This window comes from Eretmochelys imbricata, chromosome 2, assembly GCF_965152235.1.
Source record: "Eretmochelys imbricata isolate rEreImb1 chromosome 2, rEreImb1.hap1, whole genome shotgun sequence".
NCBI classification, from domain to species: domain Eukaryota; kingdom Metazoa; phylum Chordata; order Testudines; family Cheloniidae; genus Eretmochelys; species Eretmochelys imbricata.
The window spans coordinates 36,274,322-36,299,389 of NC_135573.1; the positions used below are offsets into that span (position 1 = coordinate 36,274,322).

The 25,068-nt window shown below is 41.3% G+C and overlaps 1 protein-coding gene across 22 annotated transcripts in view; it reads right to left on the minus strand.

Moving 5' to 3' along the window:
- The window catches only part of RIMS2 (regulating synaptic membrane exocytosis 2), a 740,891-nt gene that overhangs the window by 605,923 nt on the left and 109,900 nt on the right, over positions 1 to 25,068 (minus strand). For 6 of the 22 annotated variants that reach the window (XM_077808875.1, XM_077808878.1, XM_077808866.1 and 3 more), the window contains exons 2-3: positions 20,283 to 20,315; positions 19,799 to 19,885 (exon numbers count right to left, since the gene is read on the minus strand). The exons of the other annotated variants lie outside the window; for them this stretch is intronic. In XM_077808875.1, coding sequence (XP_077665001.1) covers positions 19,799 to 19,885; positions 20,283 to 20,315 — 120 coding nt within the window. The remainder of the gene's footprint in view (positions 1 to 19,798; positions 19,886 to 20,282; positions 20,316 to 25,068) is intronic. 22 annotated transcript variants of the gene reach the window in all.

Consider the following 25,068-nt stretch of genomic DNA (forward strand, 5'->3'; position numbering starts at 1 on the left):
CTCTTCTGACCTTAAAGTCTGAGTCTGTTATTGTCTAGATGTTTATAAATTGATTGCTTAATAATTTGTTCCAGTATCTTTCCAGGTATCGAAGTTAGACTGACCAGCCTATAATTCCCCAGGTCCTTTTTCTTTCCAGTTTTAAAGAAAGGCACTGTGTTTGCTTTCTCCAGTCTCCTGGGACCTCACCCATCCTCCATTTCCTTACAGATTCAGTAACAGCAACTATGGTCAGGGAAAGAAAGAGACACTCTATTCTACCCTTTAACCCATTTAGCATCTCAATAGCATTGAATGGGGAAAGTAATATTGTATTTTTGAGGAGATAAAAGAAATGCTGAAGGAAGAAAAAGGATCAGAAGAAAGAGACATGGGGAAGGAGAGGGAAAAGAAAAAAGATAAGAAGAGGTAATTAGGGACGCTGAAAGGAAAAAAAATGAATAGAGGATCAGTATTTAAAATAAATATAATGTAAAAAAATTATTGATAGGAATAAGGACTAAGGTTGCATGGTGCTGTGGGAAAAGTATATTTCATCATAAGAACTTGAGGGCCTCTTACATCATTAATTACTATACCCTGGGCTGATAATCCCAAAAATTTCTTAAATTGCTCTGGGAGCTAAGCAGGCCCTCAGATAGTCCCAGGATTTGGGAGCCATGAAGCCACTTTTGTCCACCCTTCCAGTCCTGCATCAAGCACAGTTTGGCTGGATCAAAGATTTTTATTTTAAGTTCTATAATATGTTAGAACCAAGCAGCTTTTAAGACTTTCCCATACCTTAAGAGATGGTAATTATATATTTATTCTAAATCTTTCTTTGCACACCAACAATTCTTTTTCCAAACACAAAACTGCTGAAGTAATTAGCACAAAGGAATAACAACAATGCACAGTACATGATAATCAACATTTTTCCTGGTAAAATATTATTTACTGACAATTTCAGATCCACTCATTTGTCTTCAGAGATTCTAGGTTCATAGGTTTAAGGGCCAGAAAGGACCACTGTTATCATCTCATCTGACCTTCTGTGTAATACAGGCCATAGAACTCCCATAAAATTATTCCTAGAGAACATCTAGGGGAGAACATCCCTCCCCACTCTGAACTCTAGGGCACAGATGTGGGGACCCACATGAAAGACCCCCCTAAGCTTATTTCTACCAGGTTAGGTTAAAAACTTTCCCAAGGCACAAATCTCTATTTGTCCTTGAACTGAGGTATCCTGCCACCACCAAGTGATTTAGACAAAAAATCAGGGAACAGACCACTTGGAGTTCCTATTCCCATAAAATATCCCCCCAAGCCTACATCTCCTTTCCTGGGGAGACTTGAAAAATAAACAAGGTGAGCACAAACCAGACCCTTGGGTTTGCAGGACACTAAAAACCCAATCACATTCTTAAAAAACAGAACTTTATAATAAAGAAAAAAAAAGTAAAAGAAGCACCTCTGTAAAATCAGGATGGAAGGTAATTTTACAGGACAATCACATTCAAAACACAGAGGATTTCCCTCTAGGCAAAACTTAAAAGTTACAAAAAAACAGGGATAAACCTCCCTCTAGCACAGGGAAAATTCACACGCTAAAACAAAAGATAAACTAACGCATTTCCTTGCTTTACTTACAATTTTTGTAATGTAGATGCTTAGTTCAAGTAGGGCTTTCAAAGATGTATTCTTCCTGTCCTGATTCCTCGCTGACCCAGAAAGAACCAACAAAGAGAACAAAGCAAAAACCTTACCCCCCCCCCAGATTTAAAATTATCTTCTCCCCTTATTGGTCCTTTTGGTCAAGTGCCAACCAGGTTACTTGAGTTCTTAACCTTTTACAGGTAAGGAGGGATTTTATAATACCCTTAGCTGTATGTTTATGACAACATCCAATCTTGATTTAGAAAAGACCAGTGATGGAAGATCCACCATGACCCTTTACACCTTATTTTCCATCTGAATGTGTCTAGCTTGAACTTCTAGCCAGTGGATTTTGTTATATCTTTCTCTGTTAGACTGAAGAGCTCATTATTAAATATTTGTTCCCCATGTAGGTACTTATAGACTCATGACTCTTCTCTGATCCATTTCCAATTTATCAACATCTTTCTTAAATTGTGACACAATATAGCAGTGCCAAATAAAGACACGAAAGTGCCAAATAAAGACACAAAATAATCTCTGTACTACTACTTGATATTCCCCTGTTTATGCATCCAAAGATCACAATTAGCTCTTTTGGCTACAGCATCACACTGAGAGCTCATGTTCCACTGATTATCCATGTAATTGGCTCACCCTCAGGCCTGGGTTTGGCTATAGTCTCTTCCAGTCTCTTCCCCATGATCCCCTACAGGAGCCCCCACTTCTGGGCAAGCTCACTATTCCTGCAGGGGTTGATCTCACTCCTGGGATTCTTTCTCAGTCTACGGGTTTCAGAGTAACAGCCGTGTTAGTCTGTATTCGCAAAAAGAAAAGGAGTACTTGTGGCACCTTAGAGACTAACCAATTTATTTGAGCATGAGCTTTCGTGAGCTACAGCTCACTTCATCGGATGCATACCGTGGAAACTGCAGCAGACTTTATATATACACAGAGAATATGAAACAATACCTCCTCCCACCCCACTGTCCTGCTGGTAATAGCTTATCTAAAGTGATCATCAGGTTGGGCCATTTCCAGCACAAATCCAGGTTTTCTCACCCTCCACCCCCCCACACAAATTCACTTTCCTGCTGGTGATAGCCCATCCAAAGTGACAACTCTTTACACAATGTGCATGATAATCAAGTTGGGCCATTTCCTGCACAAATCCAGGTTCTCTCACCCCCTCACCCCCCTCCCAAAAACCACACACACAAACTCACTCTCTTGCTGGTAATAGCTCATCCAAACTGACCACTCTCCAAGTTTAAATCCAAGTTAAACCAGAACATCTGGGGGGAGGGGGTAGGAAAAAACAAGGGGAAATAGGCTACCTTTCATAATGACTTAGCCACTCCCAGTCTCTATTTAAGCCTAAATTAATAGTATCCAATTTGCAAGTGAATTCCAATTCAGCAGTTTCTCGCTGGAGTCTGGATTTGAAGTTTTTTTGTTTTAAGATAGCGACCTTCATGTCTGTGATTGCGTGACCAGAGAGATTGAAGTGTTCTCCGACTGGTTTATGAATGTTATAATTCTTGACATCTGATTTGTGTCCATTTATTCTTTTACGTAGAGACTGTCCAGTTTGACCAATGTAAATGGCAGAGGGGCATTGCTGGCACATGATGGCATATATCACATTGGTGGATGTGCAGGTGAACGAGCCTCTGATAGTGTGGCTGATGTGATTAGGCCCTGTGATGGTGTCCCCTGAATAGATATGTGGGCACAATTGGCAACGGGCTTTGTTGCAAGGATAAGTTCCTGGGTTAGTGGTTCTGTTGTGTGGTATGTGGTTGTTGGTGAGTATTTGCTTCAGGTTGCAGGGCTGTCTGTAGGCAAGGACTGGCCTGTCTCCCAAGATTTGTGAGAGTGTTGGGTCATCCTTTAGGATAGGTTGTAGATCCTTAATAATGCGTTGGAGGGGTTTTAGTTGGGGGCTGAAGGTGATGGCTAGTGGCGTTCTGTTATTTTCTTTGTTAGGCCTGTCCTGTAGTAGGTAACTTCTGGGAACTCTTCTGGCTCTATCAATCTGTTTCTTTACTTCCGCAGGTGGGTACTGTAGTTGTAAGAAAGCTTGACAGAGATCTTGTAGGTGTTTGTCTCTGTCTGAGGGGTTGGAGCAAATGCGGTTGTTTCGCAGAGCTTGGCTGTAGACGATGGATCGTGTGGTGTGGTCACGGTGAAAGCTGGAGGCATGCAGGTAGGAATAGCGGTCAGTAGGTTTCCGGTATAGGGTGGTGTTTATGTGACCATTGTTTATTAGCACTGTAGTGTCCAGGAAGTGAATCTCTTGTGTGGACTGGACCAGGCTGAGGTTGGTGGTGGGATGGAAATTGTTGAAATCATGGTGGAATTCCTCAAGGGCTTCTTTTCCATGGGTCCAGATGATGAAGATGTCATCAATATAGCGCAAGTAGAGTAGGGGCTTTAGGGGACGAGAGCTGAGGAAGCGTTGTTCTAAATCAGCCATAAAAATGTTGGCATACTGTGGGGCCATGCGGGTACCCATAGCAGTGAATCATAGAATCATAGAATCATAGAATCATAGAATATCAGGGTTGGAAGGGACCCCTGAAGGTCATCTAGTCCAACCCCCTGCTCGAAGCAGGACCAATTCCCAGTTAAATCATCCCAGCCAGGGCTTTGTCAAGCCTGACCTTAAAAACTTCCAAGGAAGGAGATTCCACCACCTCCCTAGGCAACGCATTCCAGTGTTTCACCACCCTCTTAGTGAAAAAGTTTTTCCTAATATCCAATCTAAACCTCCCCCACTGCAACTTGAAGCCATTACTCCTCGTTCTGTCATCTGCTACCATTGAGAACAGTCTAGAGCCATCCTCTTTGGAACCCCCTTTCAGGTAGTTGAAAGCAGCTATCAAATCCCCCCTCATTCTTCTCTTCTGCAGGCTAAACAATCCCAGCTCCCTCAGCCTCTCCTCATAAGTCATGTGTTCTAGACCCCTAATCATTTTTGTTGCCCTTCGCTGGACTCTCTCCAATTTATCCACATCCTTCTTGTAGTGTGGGGCCCAAAACTGGACACAGTACTCCAGATGAGGCCTCACCAATGTCGAATAGAGGGGGACGATCACGTCCCTCGATCTGCTCGCTATGCCCCTACGTATACATCCCAAAATGCCATTGGCCTTCTTGGCAACAAGGGCACACTGCTGACTCATATCCAGCTTCTCGTCCACTGTCACCCCTAGGTCCTTTTCCGCAGAACTACTGCCTAGCCATTCGGTCCCTAGTCTGTAGCGGTGCATTGGATTCTTCCGTCCTAAGTGCAGGACCCTGCACTTATCCTTATTGAACCTCATCAGATTTCTTTTGGCCCAATCCTCCAATTTGTCTAGGTCCTTCTGTATCCTATCCCTCCCCTCCAGCGTATCTACCACTCCTCCCAGTTTAGTATCGTCCGCAAATTTGCTGAGAGTGCAATCCACACCATCCTCCAGATCATTTATGAAGATATTGAACAAAACCGGCCCCAGGACCGACCCCTGGGGCACTCCACTTGACACCGGCTGCCAACTAGACATGGAGCCATTGATCACTACCCGTTGAGCCCGACAATCTAGCCAGCTTTCTACCCACCCTATAGTGCATTCATCCAGCCCATACTTCCTTAACTTGCTGACAAGAATACTGTGGGAGACCGTGTCAAAAGCTTTGCTAAAGTCAAGAAACAATACATCCACTGCTTTCCCCTCATCCACAGAACCAGTAATCTCATGATAAAAGGCGATTAGATTAGTCAGGCATGACCTTCCCTTGGTGAATCCATGCTGGCTGTTCCTGATCACTTTCCTCTCATGCAAGTACTTCAAGATTGATTCTTTGAGGACCTGCTCCATGATTTTTCCAGGGACTGAGGTGAGGCTGACTGGCCTGTAGTTCCCAGGATCCTCCTTCTTCCCTTTTTTAAAGATTGGCACTACATTAGCCTTTTTCCAGTCATCCGGGACTTCCCCGGTTCGCCACGAGTTTTCAAAGATAATGGCCAATGGCTCTGCAATCACAGCCGCCAATTCCTTCAGCACTCTCGGATGCAACTCGTCCGGCCCCATGGACTTGTGCACGTCCAGCTTTTCTAAATAGTCCCTAACCACCTCTATCTCCACAGAGGGCTGGCCATCTCTTCCCCATTTTGTGATGCCCAGCGTAGCAGTCTGGGAGCTGTCCTTGTTAGTGAAAACAGAGGCAAAAAAAGCATTGAGTACATTAGCTTTTTCCACATCCTCTGTCACTAGGTTGCCTCCCTCATTCAGTAAGGGTCCCACACTTTCCTTGGCTTTCTTCTTGTTGCCAACATACCTGAAGAAACCCTTCTTGTTACTCTTGACATCTCTCGCTAGCTGCAGCTCCAGGTGCGATTTGGCCCTCCTGATTTCATTCCTACATGCCCGAGCAATATTTTTATACTCTTCCCTGGTCATATGTCCAACCTTCCACTTCTTGTAAGCTTCTTTTTTATGTTTAAGATCCGCTAGGATTTCACCGTTAAGCCAAGCCGGACGCCTGCCATATTTACTATTCTTTCGACTCATCGGGATGGTTTGTCCCTGTAACCTCAACAGGGATTCCTTGAAATACAGCCAGCTCTCCTGGACTCCTTTCCCCTTCAAGTTAGTCCCCCAGGGGATCCTGGCCATCCGTGCCCTGAGGGAGTCGAAGTCTGCTTTCCTGAAGTCCAGGGTCCGTATCCTGCTGCTTACCTTTCTTCCCTGCGTCAGGATCCTGAACTCAACCAACTCATGGTCACTGCCTCCCAGATTCCCATCCACTTTTGCTTCCCCCACTAATTCTACCTGGTTTGTGAGCAGCAGGTCAAGAAAAGCGCCCCCCCTAGTTGGCTCCTCTAGCACTTGCACCAGGAAATTGTCCCCTACGCTTTCCAAAAACTTCCTGGATTGTCTATGCACCGCAGTATTGCTCTCCCAGCAGATATCAGGAAAATTAAAGTCACCCATGAGAATCAGGGCATGCGATCTAGTAGCTTCCGTGAGCTGCCAGAAGAAAGCCTCATCTACCTCATACCCCTGGTCCGGTGGTCTATAGCAGACTCCCACCACTACATCACTCTTGTTGCACACACTTCTAAACTTAGTCCAGTGCCGCTGATCTGAAGGTATACATTGTCCCCAAATGTAAAATAGTTATGGGTAAGGACAAAGTCACAAAGTTCAGCCACCAGGTTAGCCGTGACATTATCGGGGATAGTGTTCCTGATGGCTTGTAGTCCATCTTTGTGTGGAATGTTGGTGTAGAGGGCTTCTACATCCATAGTGGCCAGGATGGTGTTATCAGGAAGATCACCGATGGATTGAAGTTTCCTCAGGAAGTCAGTGGTGTCTCGAAGTTAGCTGGGAGTGCTGGTAGCGTAGGGCCTGAGGAGGGAGTCTACATAGCCAGACAATCCTGCTGTCAGGGTGCCAATGCCTGAGATGATGGGGCGCCCAGGATTTCCAGGTTTATGGATCTTGGGTAATAGATAGAATCTCCCAGGTCGGGGTTCCAGGGGTGTGTCTGTTCAGATTTGATCTTGTGCTTTTTCAGGAAGTTTCTTGAGCAAATGCTGTAGTTGCTTTTGGTAACTCTCAGTGGGATCATAGGGTAATGGCTTGTAGAAACTCGTGTTGGAGAGCTGCCGAGCAGCCTCTTGTTCATATTCCGACCTATTCATGATGACAACAGCACCTCCTTTGTCAACCTTTTTGATTATGATGTCAGAGTTGTTTCTGAGGCTGTGGATGGCATTGCGTTCCGCATGGCTGAGGTTATGGGGTAAGTGATGCTGCTTTTCCACAATTTCAGCCCGTGCACGTCGGCGGAAGCACTCTATGTAGAAGTCCAGTCTGCTGTTTCGACCTTCAGGAGGAGTCCACCTAGAATCCCTCTTTCTGTAGTGTTGGTAGGGAGACCTCTGTGGATTAGTATGTTGTTCAGCCAACCTGATGATCACTTTAGATAAGCTATTACCAGCAGGACAGTGGGGTGGGAGGAGGTATTGTTTCATATTCTCTGTGTGTATATAAAGTCTGCTGCAGTTTCCACGGTATGCAGCCGATGAAGTGAGCTGTAGCTCACGAAAGCTCATGCTCAAATAAATTGGTTAGTCTCTAAGGTGCCACAAGTACTCCTTTTCTTTTTTCTCAGTCTAATTACCTCCAATCCCTGGAGCTGTTCCTTAAGTCCTGCTACAGAACCCTTATGGAGAGCAGACACCCAGAGCCCCTCTCAGGGCTGCAGTGTCTGTTTTCCCTAAACAAGAGGTGTGGGGAGGGAAGGCTAGTCACTGCCTCAGGCTGGGCTCCCTAGCAGTCCCTAGCAGCCTCTACTCTTGACCAAACTCCCCCACTTTGTTGCCAGCTTCACCTTTTTAACTTCCCCTTCTTCAGAAAGGGCATGCTCTGCAGGTGTACCTTACTGGCCCTGCCTGAGTGCAGGGACACTTGTTAGGTTTGCTGCCAGTGGGATTAGGACATGTCCCATCACAATCCACCACTACCCCCAAATCTTTTTAAGAGTCACTGCTTCCCAGGATATTGTCTCCCCATCCTGTAAGTATGGCCTACAGTCTTTGTTCCTAGGTGTATACATTTACATCTAGCCATATTAAAATGTATATTGTTTGCTTGCTCCCAGTTTACCAAGCAATCCAGATTGTTCTGTATCAGTGACCTATCCTGATCCTTTTTTTTTTACCACTTCCCCCAGTTTTTGCTGTTTCTGCAGTGTTTCTGGCTCAAAGAGCAAAAGACCAGACTCAGACATCAAATCCAGGTCTAGCACTAAGATACCAGCACACCTGCCCCTCCACTCATTCTGTTCATGTTGGTTAATTTCAAGAAATTGAGATGATTAGAGAGGGAGAACTAGCTAGAGTCAGTCATAGTTTAGCAGGGACTTGGAGAACATTTCTCACTCACCACTCATTTTTTGTCTTGTTCAGAGCTCCCCAAGTAACACTGACAAACTTCTGTAATTGGCGGGTGGGATTGAACCTAGGACCTCTAAAGCTTAGTGCATGAGACTCTATTGCCGTGGTTCTCAAACTTTAGCAACCCAAGGGCCCCCATTTTTATTTAAAAATTTTGGGGGATCCCCAAGACTCCCACTCAGCCCTTGCCCCGCCCCTTCCCCCGGGGCCCTGCCCCCTTCTCTGCCCCTTCCCTAGGGCCCCGCTCCCCACTCACACCATCCCCCCTCCCTCCATTGCTTGCTCCCTTCCACCCTACCTCACTTTCACTTTCACAGTTTGGGGCGGGGGTTGGGGTGCGGAGGGGGTGCAGGCTCTGGGAGGGTGTTTGGGTGCAGGAGGGGATGAGGGGTGCAGGCTCGGGGAGGGAGTTTGGGTGTGGACTCTGGGCTGGGGCAGGGGAGCAGGGTGTGGGAGGGGGGCAGCGCTTACCTTGGGATGCTCCCGAAAGCATCCATCACATCCCTCTGCCTGCAGCTCCTAGGCGGAGGAACCGGGGGTCTCCACACACTGCTACTGCCCTCAGACACTGCCCCCACAGCTCTCATTAGCCACAGTTCCTGGCCAATGGGAGCTGCAGAGTCAGCACTTGCGCTGGGGGCAGCACGTGGAGACTCCATGGCCCCCCCTGCCCCCTGACAGCGTATGTGCCTGCTGCTTCTGGGAGCAGCTGGGAGCCAGGACAGGTAAGCCTGTTCCCCAGTATGTTGGAGGCATACCAGGAGGTGTATGGGCTACATACTACACCTAGCTGAGAAAGCGCGTCCTGAGCTTCAGAGACTTTCCAGTTGAAATCCCAGACAAGCCCCCACTTGTAACACCGACAGACCCTGGTCATCAGTGGGCAGGATCGAACCTAAGATGTCTGAAGCTTAGTGCATGAGCCTCTACTGCATGATCTAAAAGCCACATGGCGCTTAGCTAATGCTGTAACAGAATCATTCATTTCTAAGTGGTTTTGGTGCCAGTAGAGGGGACAGAACACCACACCCAGGAGGTGTGTGGGTTACACCCAGACTGCTCAGCCAATACACCTCAATGACTTACACAATTCTTGGTGCCAGGGTCTTCTATCATATCTAAAACTAGACTTGGTTAAGTGAAACTGTAATAAACTCCTTTGCAATTTTGTCACATAGATCAATATTAGACTGTAAGCTCTTTGTTGTTTAGGTACTGCACCTAGCACAACCAGGCCCTGGTCCATGATTGGGGCTCCAAAGCACCACTGTAATACAAATAACACATTATAATAATAATGATTTAACAGCAATTAGACTGAGAACCATCCAAAGTCATTTGCCCTTGCAATTCCATACAGGATTTGAATCTAGCTCACAAGTAGTAGTGCTCTCATGCTAGCCATTAACTCAGACAGGGTTCATTACATAAAGTAAAACAAAACAAAAAACAAAAAGCTTAATTGAATCTGTATCATGTTATCAAAACACCTGTGGAGCTTGACAGCATTGGATAAACCTGCAGTTAGGTAGCAGGGATTGATGCAGTGCAGAATAATCTCTTAGATAGCCCTTGTGAAACCAAGAATAAATAAATGGAATGGATATAAAGCAGTGACTATCCTGGTAATAGTATATTTATATAACTATTTATATATATAAACTATGGTATATTTATATAACTAGATTCTAACAACCAGTTGAAAAGAAAAAGTTTACTGCATCTGTACTATAACCACAGAAGATAGCTTCATGTAACCATCTGAATACACTAGTGTTTTGCCTGGAATTTCCACATAGCTTCCAACTGCCAAGTTGGAACGGTTATTCTAAAATAACGGAATTGCTTCATTGCTTTAGTTGGGCATTTTCTTGTACAATTATATAGGAATTTCAGCCTCATATTTTCTAGAACGATGTGCTAATAAGTCCTATCATGCACATGGCAAGACTTTTTAAAATATTGTTAATATATTTTCTGGAGGATTTTTATTTTCAGAGATAAGAGAAATCAAAGAATGGGATGAAGAGGTAAAAAAATACTATTAACAGTTGCTAGTTGTGACTAGAGTTAATCCCTTTGACTATGTAAAACCACAATTTAACTTACATTACAAACAATTTTAATCAATATTTCCAAATTTATCCCTCAATCACATATCCATAACTACTTCACACAGCATATAAAAGATTATGCTGATAAATGTGAAACTAATCACTGCGAACATTTTAATATACCATCATACTGAAAGGCCACAACAGGAACAGCCATGAAAAAAATTCACACTGCTATATCCTAGAAGTAATAGGTAAACTCTGAGGAATGACTAGAAAACATACTTCACAATATGGTATCCAGTGTCTAAATATATGTAGAGAAAGGAATGTACTTTTGTTTAAACCCTTGAAATAGCTGCATTTATTTCTCACTTTAATATCAACTCCTTTTCATCTGTTCATGCTCTCCAACCTGACCTTATTCTCTCAAAATGGAAAAGGAGTTAAGAGTAAGAATTAAGTTGCAGTACTGGGAAGCTCGGTGCCAAGGATGGCAGAGCAGTCTGAGAGGAGAGGGTCAGAACTGTCGGTGCTGAGGTCTTGCTGAGCTGTGTAGATGCAGTAGGTGGCACCATTACAGTGGTCAGTGCCGGGACGTTCTTCGGCATGGTCCATGCCAAGCTAAGGATTGCGCATTTGACTGAGAGCCTGCCCGTACCGGATCCTTGGCTCCTCAGGAAGTCTCAGTAGCCTCTCGCTCCAAGGCTCTCGGTACCGTTGGTACTGGGGCAGATTTTTTGCCAGGAGACCATTTCTTTTTTGGTGGATCTCGCTGTGGCGATGACTGAGACTGGTGTTTGATCACCTTTTTAGGGGCAAGGTCCTTGGAAACAGTGTTGGTAGCGGAGCCCTTCTCTGAGGCTGCTGCTGGTAAGCATTGGCCAGGAGGCATCCTGGACTCTGGGTTGGAGGCTGGCTTAAGGGATTTCTCCTTCATGAGTAATTTAAGTTGGAGGTCCCTGGCTTTTAGTGCCTGACAGTCTGTTTTTTACGGTGAAGACACTTTTGAGGAATATGGGTCTCTCGGAGACAGCGGACACACTGAGCATGACTGTCTGAAACAGGTATTGATAGCCTGCAGTTCAGGCAGCATTTAAATCCAGGGGAACCAGGCATGCCTGAGGAAGGTCCAGCTCTGCAGAAAAATGGGGTAGCCTATGTTTAAGCAGTCATTGGAGGAGGCCCACCGGGGGCGGGAGAGGAAAAAACTACCCTAAAAAAAAATTTATTTTAAATATGGAAGAAATTAAAAGTAACGTTAACTGAAGTTAACTAGAATAGAGGGGATAAAAGGAAAAGGAAGGAATATGAACTTTCTACAAAGTTGAAGGGGCATTGCTGGTGCTCCGACTCAAGCCAAGGGTGGTAGAGAAGGAACTGGGGGTCGGTTGGTGCGCATGCTAGGTAGCCGCTTGGAGTGATGCGAGACGGTTGCCGCACGTGCGTGGCCAACTGGGACACTGCTACTACAAATCTCTGATTACAAGCGCAGGGTGCTAAGATACCTAAAGTGGAGCACCCACAGGGACACTCCTCAAAGAGCAACCATTTTTTCCAGGAACTAAACATATTGTAAATAAAAGACTGCAATAACTTAATAATTTTCCTGTGTTCATTTATTTCTGTGCTTTAAGTAAATAATCTACTGGTGGACTTCCCAATTATCTGAAAGCCATGACAATGTTTATGCATCATGTCCAAAATTCAAACAATAATCAACCATTTAATTGTTTGAGACATTAATTTATTTTTCTTGATCTATTTTATTTTAACTATCAATGTGGCGATTTTAAAGAATTTTTATTCAGATACTGATAAACATATCCACTATCATTTCCTTTAATGACCATTTTATGTAGAAAATAACGTACATCATATCAAAAACCTCTACTTGTCAAGTGTTCTCCTCCGGGTTAATGGCACAGAGGTCAAACTAAAGCAATGTTATATCTTGATACTGTTTTACAATTGATTTCACTCCTTTGTTCTATTTTAGGCAACAGTGCCTTGAGGGAAGATGAGCTGAACAATGACATTGTTTGCTGTATAGATACAGTGCATGATGGTTATAACAGAAACTTTTATAATTCCAAATTTTGCCCACTATAACCAGAGGCCACTCTATTCCAATGGGGCAGGACACATGACAAAAATGTAGGGATGTGAGCAGGAGATCACAGTGAATGAGTATATATGGTAGAAATCAAATATTACTCAAAAACTTGCATAGCAAAAATTTTATATCATTCTTGAGTGACTGAAGATCAGTTTATTTCGAGGTTTGCCTCTAGAAATAAACTAAAATTAATAAACAAACAATCTGCTAGCAGTTTATTTGAGGTTCTTGGCCAGAGAGAACACAGATGTTTAATAAATTAGCATTTTACTGAAAATATTTCTTTTAGAATATATCGGGTTTGGCTAATAATAGAAAAGTTACCTTGTTGTGGAGATTTATCTTGTAGAAAAATTAAGATTCTGTAACATCTCATTTTGTAACAAATATTATCCATCATCTCCCCTACAAAAGTAACAATAGCCTCATAAAAAACACAAGATAGCTGTCTATTAACACACTATTGATATAAGCAGAGAGAAAGCACTGAATTTAACATGCTTGATTTGAGAAATCTTTTTCCATGTGTGGTCACTATGTTGTGATAAATAGTGTACTTTTATTGTGTCTGGCTCCCCTCTCCCACTCAAAACTAATCTTACAAGTACAAGAAAATACTTTCTTGATTCTAATTATTTAAATAAATAAATAATCCACAACGCCCTCTGACACAGGCTGCATTTGTAACAAGTACCTGAAAGTCTGTGCTGTCACAGATATAATTCATGAAATCATGTGTGTAAAAAGCCAAAAATGGCTGAGAACTTAAAAATCTGACAGCAACACACCATGAACCCCAGTGATGATTAAACCTAGTGATATTCTAAATGAAAAGAACTCTCAACTTTGCTTGTAGCTGTTTTCATCACTTCACACTGACTCATCATGCATTCTAGGATATTTGGGGTTACTGTTTGTGCTGGTTGTGTTGATATGTGTGTGGGTTGTATAGTGCTGGGAGACTTGGGTGTATTTGTGCAGCTGGTGAATCAGGGGTGTATGCTGTAGTGAGGTGTGTTTGGGATTATTGTGTGTGCTATTGTATAGGTAGTTCTGAAGAACTGTGGCAGCTGGGCCAAAGAAACCACCATCTGTGCAGTCTCCCTAACAGAACCAATAAAATAGTAGCCTGAAAATTAGCTGTAAAGTAAGGAAGTTGATTGGCTGAGTTACTTGTGATATATACCACAGTGGTCTAGGATTTATGGCATGGCGTAGATACATGCCTTGCTGTCGCGGGAGGCGGGGGGGCAGGAATGACAGAACCTGGTAATATTCTGAACAAAAACATCCCCCAGCCATGCTTGTAGTAATTTCTATAGCTTCACACTGACACAACAGACTTTTGAAGCTACAGAGTGACACACTCTGGAATCTTATTATATTAAGAATACCATCCTCCTGATAAATTATCAAAAGCCAGGAAAGAAGGCTTGCTCCTTTTCTCATTGTAGGCAATGAGAGTTCTACTAGGATCATCAGCAGGAGCCGTTCTAAGGTGACTTTAAAAATTCTACCAGCCACTGATGAAGTGAATTACGTATATTCTCTCTGCTGTAAATACATAACTTTCTTTAGTAATAGTGGGTGTTACACATGTGCACCAAAAGAAAAAATTGTTTACGTATTTCAAAAAATAGTTTTGCAACTGGCTAGAATAATTTATGTATTTCTTTAATGTTAAATGTTATTTAGGGCACCCTGATATGTTTAAAATATGGTATTACTATATTCTTAAATTATCTTTAACAGCTCAAGTTGTATTATTATAGTAATAATGAATATATTATGCAACACTTCAAAAAATAAACCAACATGTCCACATGCAGAAATAAAATATTTATATTCTGGACATTTCTTTAAGCAAATTTTATAAACCTTGTTCTTTTGAAGGGAGCTTACTATAGAATACAATTGCACGATTTTTCAACTTGTTTACAAGACAAAATATTATAAACTCAGGCCCAAATCCTGAGGTATACTGAGCACCTGCAACTCCCAGTGAAGTCAAATAATATGAATCTACTTTTTACAGAAAATATACTAAACCTATTTGCATCAATCAAAAATGATGGGCCAAAGGCTGATAGGAAAAGGGGCCATAAAGCTGCATACGCTGGGCAGCTGAGGATGTCTTTAGTGTGAGGAATCTTTGGCTGACATACAAACATCCAGGACAGTAATGAAGATGAAGCATGTGAGAGCTGGGGGACAAAACATTCTAAGTCAAGAGGCTATACAATAAACTCCAAGGGGAAAGCAGACAAATTCACAGTCTGACTATGTTTGGAAAATGCTATGAAACCTTCCTCTTAGCAAAAGCCTTTCCAACATAACAAGAATGACATTCACAGGATTACTACCACCACTATATATTCCCAAAAAAATCAGTACCACAAGCTAAGTTTTTACCCCTAAAAGGGAAGAGAGCAAGAGACATGTAGTCCACTACAGACTCCATTACTGCTATTGATTTTATGTGGAAGATGCTCAGATACTATAGTGGCAAGCACTAGTATAAAACTCTAGACAGAATGAGCAGCTTCATGCTATTTCCCAGTCTCCCCCCGCAATCCCCAGCTGCAACAGCCATCTGCAGACCATAAATAAGCAGAAAAAAGTTAGGGAACCCAGCTAAATTATACCAGTGGCAAAATGAACTGAAATGCTAGCATTACTACTTAGGCTTCAGAACTGAAAAGTGAAGTGAAAGCTGCTTCATGGTGAGAATTTTGCAGTGTTAATAATTAGAGTCCCCTCAGGAATCAGGATGTCTCCCCTTTTATCAAAGTCCTAACTGGGAAAACACTGCACGTTCTGTCTCCTCCTGTTTATCGAGACATTTCCGTACAGGATTACATTAACTTTTTCACAAATGTACCAATTCTGAACACATCACCTATTTCTTCTCCTCCGCCGCCTCTCCCTGCTGGCATGACAGAGCAGTTTGGGACATATCTTAGGGAGAAGATAGCACACTGGATGGCCCAAGTCAATCATTTTGATGGGGGGGGGGGGTCTGAGTTTTTTCTTGAGCCAGCCCTCACAGAGAAGATATATTGTCCCAAGAAACCTTTGTCAACTCAAAAAATCAGTTTAAAAACAAAAACCAAAACACTTTAACTTACTTATGTTACCACTAATAAATGAGAAAAGTAAACTTTCAACTGGATTTTTCTTCTCCAAGTTTATCCGCTAATTCTTATTCAAATGAGAAAGTTTGTTCGTAGGCTATGGTACTTCTAGTTCATATACAGCAGCATAGCAAAAATCATCATGTTCATGTACTGGTCTATCTAGAAGTTCTTGTATGTTATTTCCCATATGCTCTAGATTAGAAGACCAGTATGCAGCAGCTCTTCAAATCTGTATATTAGAGATGTGAATGTATAGCACTGCTAAATTAATGGTCAGTTAAAGAATATTTTACAAGTGTGTAGATTTCTTTCTTTCTTTCTTTTTTTTTTTTTTTTGCTTGTAATAGACACCTAACATCATGGTTATGCACCAACAGGGAATGCCTTACTGCCTTCTTCACCTAGTTTGCATTTCTCCCACACACACAGTCCCCTCTGTATGTTTCCAGTAGACATGCAGGTGGAATTCTGACCCTACTGAAATCAATAAAATTCCCTTCCAAAATTCCAATTCTTCAATTCCTTCAGCACCCCTGCCACACCTTCCCCCACTGATTTCATCTTGGGAACTTTAGAAACAAATCTAGCCACCTAACTCTCCCTCGTCTCATCTGCACACACCCCCTATTTGCCAAAGACAACAGATCAATTGTAATATCTTTATACATAGGTTTTAAACATTGTAGGTATTGATGTGATGTATCTGAAATAATACAAAATACAGTACTTTTATGTCATGAAAAATATCACACTAGACTTTTTGTGTGAAGTTTTTTTTCATATTGCCTGTTAATAGTGAAAAAGCATTACAATCAAACTGGTAACCCTAATTCGTCCAAGTAGTCCCATTAACCTCAGATGAATAAAGGTTGAAGGATCAGACCCTTCAATGACTTCTGAAATAATTGTAACTGAATGTCTGAAGAAACCACATAAATGAGTTTTCTTCCAATAACTGAATTTTATAGATGTTTATCTTCAGACAAAAATAAGCTTACAAAATCTAATACTTGTCAATATCAAAAGAACTTTTTTTAAATAATGAAAAAAAAATGTAATATTAAATATTTTACCACTTCCTTCACAGATTGTCACCAAATTTTAAGCTCAATTAAAGGTGGTTAAAGTTTTTCACTAAAACTTTTTTGCTGAAAAATGGCCTTTTTTCCAAAACATAAAACTTTCATAAAAAGTTTTGTTTTCCACTTTTTCATTGAAACTGAAAATTGCAAAATTTTGCATTTGTTTCACACCTTTATCCTCCTTCCTTTTCATTACTGAATACAACAGAATGAATGATGTTTTGTTTCCCCACACACACTTTTTCATTCTTCTCCTCCTCCATTAGCCATTTTGTAACTTTTCAAAATTTCCTCACCTTTGAAAAGTTGCAGAGTCGACAAAACACACACACACACACACACACACACAAAACCTGGACACCATTTTACTGTACTCATTGACAAAAAAGAAAAATAGAGGAGAAAGGAGAAAAAAATAAAAATTTTGAAATTTTTCAAAATATATTTTGGCCAAAAAGCAATTTTAAAAGGAAAAATTTTTGAACCCTGCAAAACAGAAACAACTTTGAAATTTCAAAATTTTTCCAGAAATTGTTTTTCCAGTTTTTGACCAGCTCTCTCCCCTGATCTAGGAGCCCTGCTATCATGACTTCAGTGGGAATTGTACATATACCAGAGCAGAATTTGGCTCATGTTCACCATGACAAATCTCAGTGTTTTACGTAATCTCATAGCATAGTGAGCTGAACGTAAGCAGTAACTAACACAGTTGTATTTCATGAAGAAAAAAAATGCATCTTCTATAAATTTTACCAGAAATCTATGATTTTAGGATTACAAATTATACACTATCCTGTAGAAATTTTTAAAGGATGAAATCATAGTTGGATTATGATGACTATTCTTCAATTTTTCCCCTTCCTTTTCTGATTCTAATTGCCACATAATAAGTCATGCTAATTATTAGACAGCTATTATAATGTTAGAAGTGAATACTCCTCATAATAGATCACTGGAAAATACAGCCTACAGTACAATTAAGTGAAATTAGATACTTCAGATATCATAAAAAAGTATGAATAAAACTGAAATAATGTGTGTGTGTGGAAAAATATAAGTAATACAAATATATAACTTTATAGCTAAACATTTCTGCTGCTGTAGTTTAATTGTCAACATTTCCATTATTAACTCTTTTCAGGAGGTTATTGCTTTCCTTTAAAAAAATTCTGGCTGAAAGGTTTAAAAGTTTCACAGGAAATTTTGCATATATGTATGTCTGACAAAAAAATTACAGTATAGATTTTATCAAATTTATTTTTTAGCCTTTAAGTGTATAAAAAAACTAGTTGAGTGCAAAATTGTCAACTCAATTGTCTGGTAAAAGTGGGCCCTCACTTAATTTACATATTTCTCTTTGCCAATCAAAGCTCTGAAAGCAAAGGCAGTGTCAGCTTGTAAAATGCTCTTATAAGGATGTTATGAATGGGAAAGTATTTTACACACACTCTCCAGTATGTTTTAATGCTATAGAGACATGAATTAGTCTATAGAGAGCAGCTTACTTACGTCTGGGGCTCTTTTTCATTTTGTTGTTTTTGCTGTGGCTGAAGAACGTTATTTACCAGCTCAGTGATCCCACTAAAGGGATCATATATATATATGAAAGTAGTTATGAGCCAAATCATACAGCCTTTTCTAAAGAACGTTTGCAAGGATTGCAAAATTCAGGGCTTAGTATACCCAATCCCACAAATTGTTCTCCTGTGCAATTTTTTAAAGATTCTTATGTTTCTAAATATATATTTTCACAATAAACTAAAACTGCCATTGCCTATAATAACTAAAAGAAACTCAGCTAAATATATATCTAACAAAGGGACCGGACAGGTCTCTGAAAAATATATAAAAAGGAAATAATAAAAATGCATGTTTTAAAACTATCTAAGCATGTGCCCAAAAAGAGTGTAAAAATTAATTATATAAACCAACAAGACTTTTTCCCATAAAAATAAGTAAATAAATAAAATAAAACTCCATAAATTAAAAAGCTATAACATTAGGCTGTAACACTTAGAAAACTCTAGGAAATTTGAAATTAAAGTTATTCTTAACTTTCTTCTCTTTTTATTTGTGGCTGCATGGTTTAAGTTCAACTGTAATTTTGAATCTCCTAGCTTTGCCAGGTTCTGTTCAACCTTAACATTTTCAAATGGCAAAAACAGTTAATTTCTCATATGGTTCTCCTTAAAGGAAATCCATCGTGGCATGGCACTGTAAAAAGATCATCAGTGAAATCCTGGCTGCAGTGAAGTCAACTGCAAGACTCCCATTGACTACAATAGGACCAGGATTTCACCTCATATCTGTCAAAGCTCAGAAACTTTACAGATATTTAAACGTCATGAAAAAAATGAAATGGAAAATTCCCAGCTCTTCAGATGTATGATGTATATTTTATAGCATTCTATGTATGACCCATATCATAAATACTGTGTATCTACATAGATATGCTACATATAATACTACATATCTGATCATTCAACCTTCCCATGCATAGAACTCATGTTAACTTCAATGGAAGTTTTTCAAAAAGAGTACTTGCAAGGAAAGGCATTAAATGGAGCAGTGAGAGTTCCTAAGATTCTCTCCCCCCCCCCCCCCCATCTAATCAACTCAATTGTCTGGTAAAAGTGGGCCCTCACTTAATTTACATATTTCTCTTTGCCAATCAAAGCTCTGAAAGCAAAGGCAGTGTCAGCTTGTAAAATGCTCTTATAAGGATGTTATGAATGGGAAAGTATTTTACACATACTCTCCAGTATGTTTTAATGCTATAGAGACATGAATTAGTCTACAGAGAGCAGCTTACTTACGTCTGGGGCTCCTTTTCATTTTGTTGTTTTTGCTGTGGCTGAAGAACGTTATTTACCAGCTCAGTGATCCCGCTAAAGGGAAACCACCTGTTTAAATAAGCAAATAATGTGACTGAATAACCAAATAAATCATACTAGTTTAAGTGTTTTCTTACCCAATAATAATAGAAATATACAGGTGGAAAAGCTACAGCCAATGGGAATGTTAGCTGCAATAATAAGTCAGCCACTAAGAATGTAAGGGAAATAAAGTTTTACACTTAACCAGGCCACAAGCAGGCAGCAAGAAACTACATCCAGCTAACATGTGGATGAAGTAAGAAGCTGCAGGCAGCTTTCTTACAAGCCAATCAGGAAGCAGATGACAAACTAGCTGCAGCCTATCAGGTATTAGTGAAAGCTAATACCATCAAAGGTGCAGAAAGCAGAACATGGCAAAGGTAGAAAAGTCAAGCCTACTGTACTTTTAAGATATTTTACTTACTGTGTCGGTTGTGGTTTTTGTTCTTCTTTGACCCTAAAAAAATAAGTTTGCACAACTGAGTGCAGTGTACTGGAAAACAGTTTCTATCTGCAGTTCTATAATCTACATCCAGGGGGGAAAAATAGTTTAATTTTGTATTAAACTAGATTTACTTAATACTTGTCCATATAGTAGTGAACCGTATTCTTTTTTAACTTCCACTAAGACTAAAAAATGAGGTAGAGTAACATTAATATCTAAAATTGAGTAGAGGGATGTACTGTGATTGATTTCTAATCTTTAGACAGAATAGCATATTAGAATATTTTTAGAAATATATTAACCTACAAAATGGAAAAAGGTAGTGTTTTATTCATAAGTTAATATATTAATATTTTATACTTTTATATTTCTGACAGAGAAAAATTTTCAGGGTCTACATGTATAGTGAAATTCTCACCGATTGTATTTCAAAGTGAAGTGAATCTAGTTTCTTGAACCAGTAGATTAAATTAGAAGATAAACCTTGATTTCACTTTCTAAATTACATTTCTATTTCATAAGCATCAGTGTACAGTACAGCTATGAAAATTAAACAAGTCAGTTTTGTTTGAATAAACCTTACTAGGACTTGAAAAAGGCTGACAGCTATTTATTACCCACAATAGCTATTGAACAATTCTAGTAAGGTCAAATGTCTTCAAGAAAACATTTCAGCTGAAGTACATGCTTAGCTTTGTGCATGCTATCCAGTGCTCTAACACCACCTAATTACACTCGCATCTCACACAGCAAAGACCACATATACACACAGGGTCCCATGTAGTGAAGTACAGAAAGTCATAGAAGTTTACTGTAACCTGCGCCAAAAATTCAAGCAGTAGCCAAGTGTTTTCTGCTTTCTATGATGCCATAGTGAATTACTACTGTGAAAAGGTTCAATGAACATCCACAAAAAGCAAACCTAGGAAAAAGAAAAGGAGTACTTGTGGCACCTTAGAGACTAACCAATTTATCTGAGCATGAGCTTTCGTGAGCTACAGCTCACTTCATCGGATGCATACTGTGGAAACTGCAGAAGACATTGTATACACAGAGACCATGAAACAATACCTCCTCCCACCCCACTCTCCTGCTGGTAATAGCTTATCTAAAGTGATCATCAAGTTGGGCCATTTCCAGCACAAATCCAGGTTTTCTCACCCTCTGCCCCCCCCCCCCCCCCACAAACTCACTCTCCTGATGGTAATAGCCCATCCAAAGTGACCACTCTCTTTAAAATGTGTATGATAATCAAGGTGGGCCATTTCCAGCACAAATCCAGGTTTTCTCACCCCCCCCACCCCCCTCCAAAAACCACACACACAAACTCACTCTCCTGCTGGTAATAGCTCATCCAAAGTGACCACTCTCCTCACAATGTGTATGAAAATCAAGGTGGGCCATTTCCAGCATAAATACAGGTTTTCTCACCCCCCCACACCTTTTTTTTTCAAAAAAACACACACACAAAAACTCACTCTCCTGCTGGTAATAGCTTATCCAAAGTGACCACTCTCCCTACAATGTGCATGATAATCAAGGTGGGCCATTTCCAGCACAAATACAGGTTTTCTCACCCCCCCACCCCCATACACACACAAACTCACTCTCCTGCTGGCAATAGCTCATCCAAACTGACCACTCTCCTTACAATGTGCATGATAATCAAGGTGGGCCATTTCCAGCATAAATCCAAGTTTAACCAGAACGTCGGGGAGGCAGGGGGTAGAAAAAAACAAGGGGAAATAGGCTACCTTGCATAATGACTTAGCCACTCCCAGTCTCTATTTAAGCCTAAACTAATAGTATCCAATTTGCAAATGAATTCCAATTCAGCAGTTTCTCGCTGGAGTCTGGATTTGAAGTTTTTTTGTTGTAAGATAGCGACCTTCATGTCTGTGATTGCGTGACCAGAGAGATTGAAGTGTTCTCCAACTGGTTTATGAATGTTATAATTCTTGACATCTGATTTGTGTCCATGTATTCTTTTACGTAGAGACTGTCCAGTTTGACCAATGTACATGGCAGAGGTGCATTGCTGGCACATGATGGCATATATCACATTGGTGGATGTGCAGGTGAACGAGCCTCTGATAGTGTGGCTGATGTTATTAGGCCCTTTGATGGTGTCCCCTGAATAGATATGTGGGCACAGTTGGCAACGGGCTGGAAATCCTGGGCGCCCCATCATCTCAGGCATTGGCACCCTGACAGCAGGCTATGTCAGGCTATGTAGACTCCCTCCTCAGGCCCTACGCTACCAGCACTCCCAGCTAACTTCGAGACACCACTGACTTCCTGGGGAAACTACACTCCATCGGTGATCTTCCTGATAACACCATCTTGGCCACTATGGATGTAGAAGCCCTCTACACCAACATTCCACACAAAGATGGACTACAAGCCATCAAGAACACTATCCCCGATAATGTCACAGCTAACCCGGTGGCTGAACTTTTTGACTTTGTCCTTACCCATAACTATTTTACATTTGGGGACAATGTATACCTTCAGATCAGCGGCACTGCTATGGGTACCCGCATGGCCCCACAGTATGCCACCATTTTTATGGCTGACTTAGAACAACGCTTCCTCAGCTCTCGTCCCCTAACGCCCCTATTCTACTTGCGCTATACTGATGACATCTTCATCATCTGGACCCATGGAAAAGAAGCCCTTGAGGAATTCCACCATGATTTCAACAATTTCCATCCCACCATCAACCTCAGTCTGGTCCAGTCCACACAAGAGATCCACTTCCTGGACACTACAGTGCTAATAAACAATGGTCACATAAACACCACCCTATACCGGAAACCTACTGACCGCTATTCCTACCTACATGCCTCCAGCTTTCACCCTGACCACACCACACGATCCATCGTCTACAGCCAAGCTCTGCGATACAACCACATTTGCTCCAACCCCTCAGACAGAGACAAACACCTACAAGATCTCTATCAAGCATTCTTACAACTACAATACCCATCTGTGGAAGTGAAGAAACAGATTGATAGAGCCAGAAGAGATCCCAGAAGTCACCTACTACAGGACAGGCCTAACAAAGAAAATAACAGAACGCCACTAGCCATCACCTTCAGCCCCCAACTAAAACCCCTCCAACGCATTATTAAGGATCTAAAACCTATCCTGAAGGACGACCCAACACTCTCACAAATCTTGGGAGACAGGCCAGTCCTTGCCTACAGACAGGCCCACAACCCGAAGCAAATACTCACCAACAACCACATATCACACAACAGAACCACTAACCCAGGAACCTATCCTTGCAACAAAGCCCGTTGCCAACTGTGCAACTATGTTAAAAATAAGTTACAGTTGAAAAATCAAGCATACAGATGCAAAAGTTAGGAAATGTCTAAATTCAGTTTCCTTGTGCAACCTTAATTCAGCCCATATATTTGTAGTGTATTGTACCTATGGATTATAATTAAGTCTTTAATCACATGATCAAATACTATTTTTTCCATATGACCTCTACCTCATTCAGTGCCCATAACAGACAGTGCCCCTGAATTGGTAGCTATTCAATAGGTCTTTGTATACTTCTTGTTCAATGTAAGGTCCAAGCCTTATTTACCACATGCCATCTCTGCATTGAATACAGCATAATTACTTTCCACATGGACTGTTCTATGGTCCTCAAAACAAATATTAATGAAATATTCTTCACCTCACACTTGTAAAGTAAAATCATCATCTTCATTTTACAGATGGTCAAACAAAGCACTGAGCAATTAAAACCAACATTGACATAAATGGCTACTAATTTTGAGTACACAGTTTAAGTCTCCTAGGAACTGATTTTTCAAAGTATTTAACATTTTATATATTCAATGCACAGCCCTGACGGACTTCAATGCAGTTGTAAGAACACTTCTTCAAATCTGACACCAGGTGGCTCTAGTTGGGCATACATAAAATAAAGGACACACAATTAGTGATCACCTCTGAAAAGTTTTGGTTAAAGAGATGGGCACTCTGTGGCAGAATCAGGGATAGAATCCAGTTCTGCAGGGCACCATTCAACTACCTAAACCACGAGGCCATTCTTTCTCTTTCTGCAATCCCCTGCCTCATTCACTAGACACCATCCTCTACAAGAAATGAGGTGGGGTGTCTGTTTTGATAATGAGGCCTACAAATTTACCCTAATGTGAGCTCAACTGTTAAAATTGAGTGAAAGTTCATAAAGTATTTGAGATGGGGTATACAAACCCCACACTGGGCTAAAAGGGATTAAAGAACATTACAGGCCCCATAACCCCACCCCTCCAACCCTGAAGAGCATGCTCCAGACGGAGAAAGGATTGAATAGGGAGCAATGGAGCTCAGAAAGAGGGAGGCTGCGCAGGAGCGCAGACCTATCCTGAAGCCTCCCCAAGGGAATAAGACCATGTGCTGAGATCAGATGCAGCTGATGGTTTGGTTGCCTTTTCTTTTTCTTTTCACCTTATACTGGACTGGAAGCTGGGGGAGAAAGGCAGATGGTAGGAAGTGACCCAGGGACGGAACCTGGAGTCCACTTTTGGGGGCTAGACACTGTTGACCCTCCTAGGACCCTGGCTCAGAGCCTGGTGGAGTGGGTGGGCCTAAGTTCCCATACTACTGTCCCTACTACTACCCAAGCTGCCTGCCCACCTCATTGCACCTTTGATTAAAAGAGGACCTGGACTGCAAGACACATCCAGACAGGGAGGTGGCACTAAGTGCACTAACTAGAAGGATACCTAACCCTTTGAGG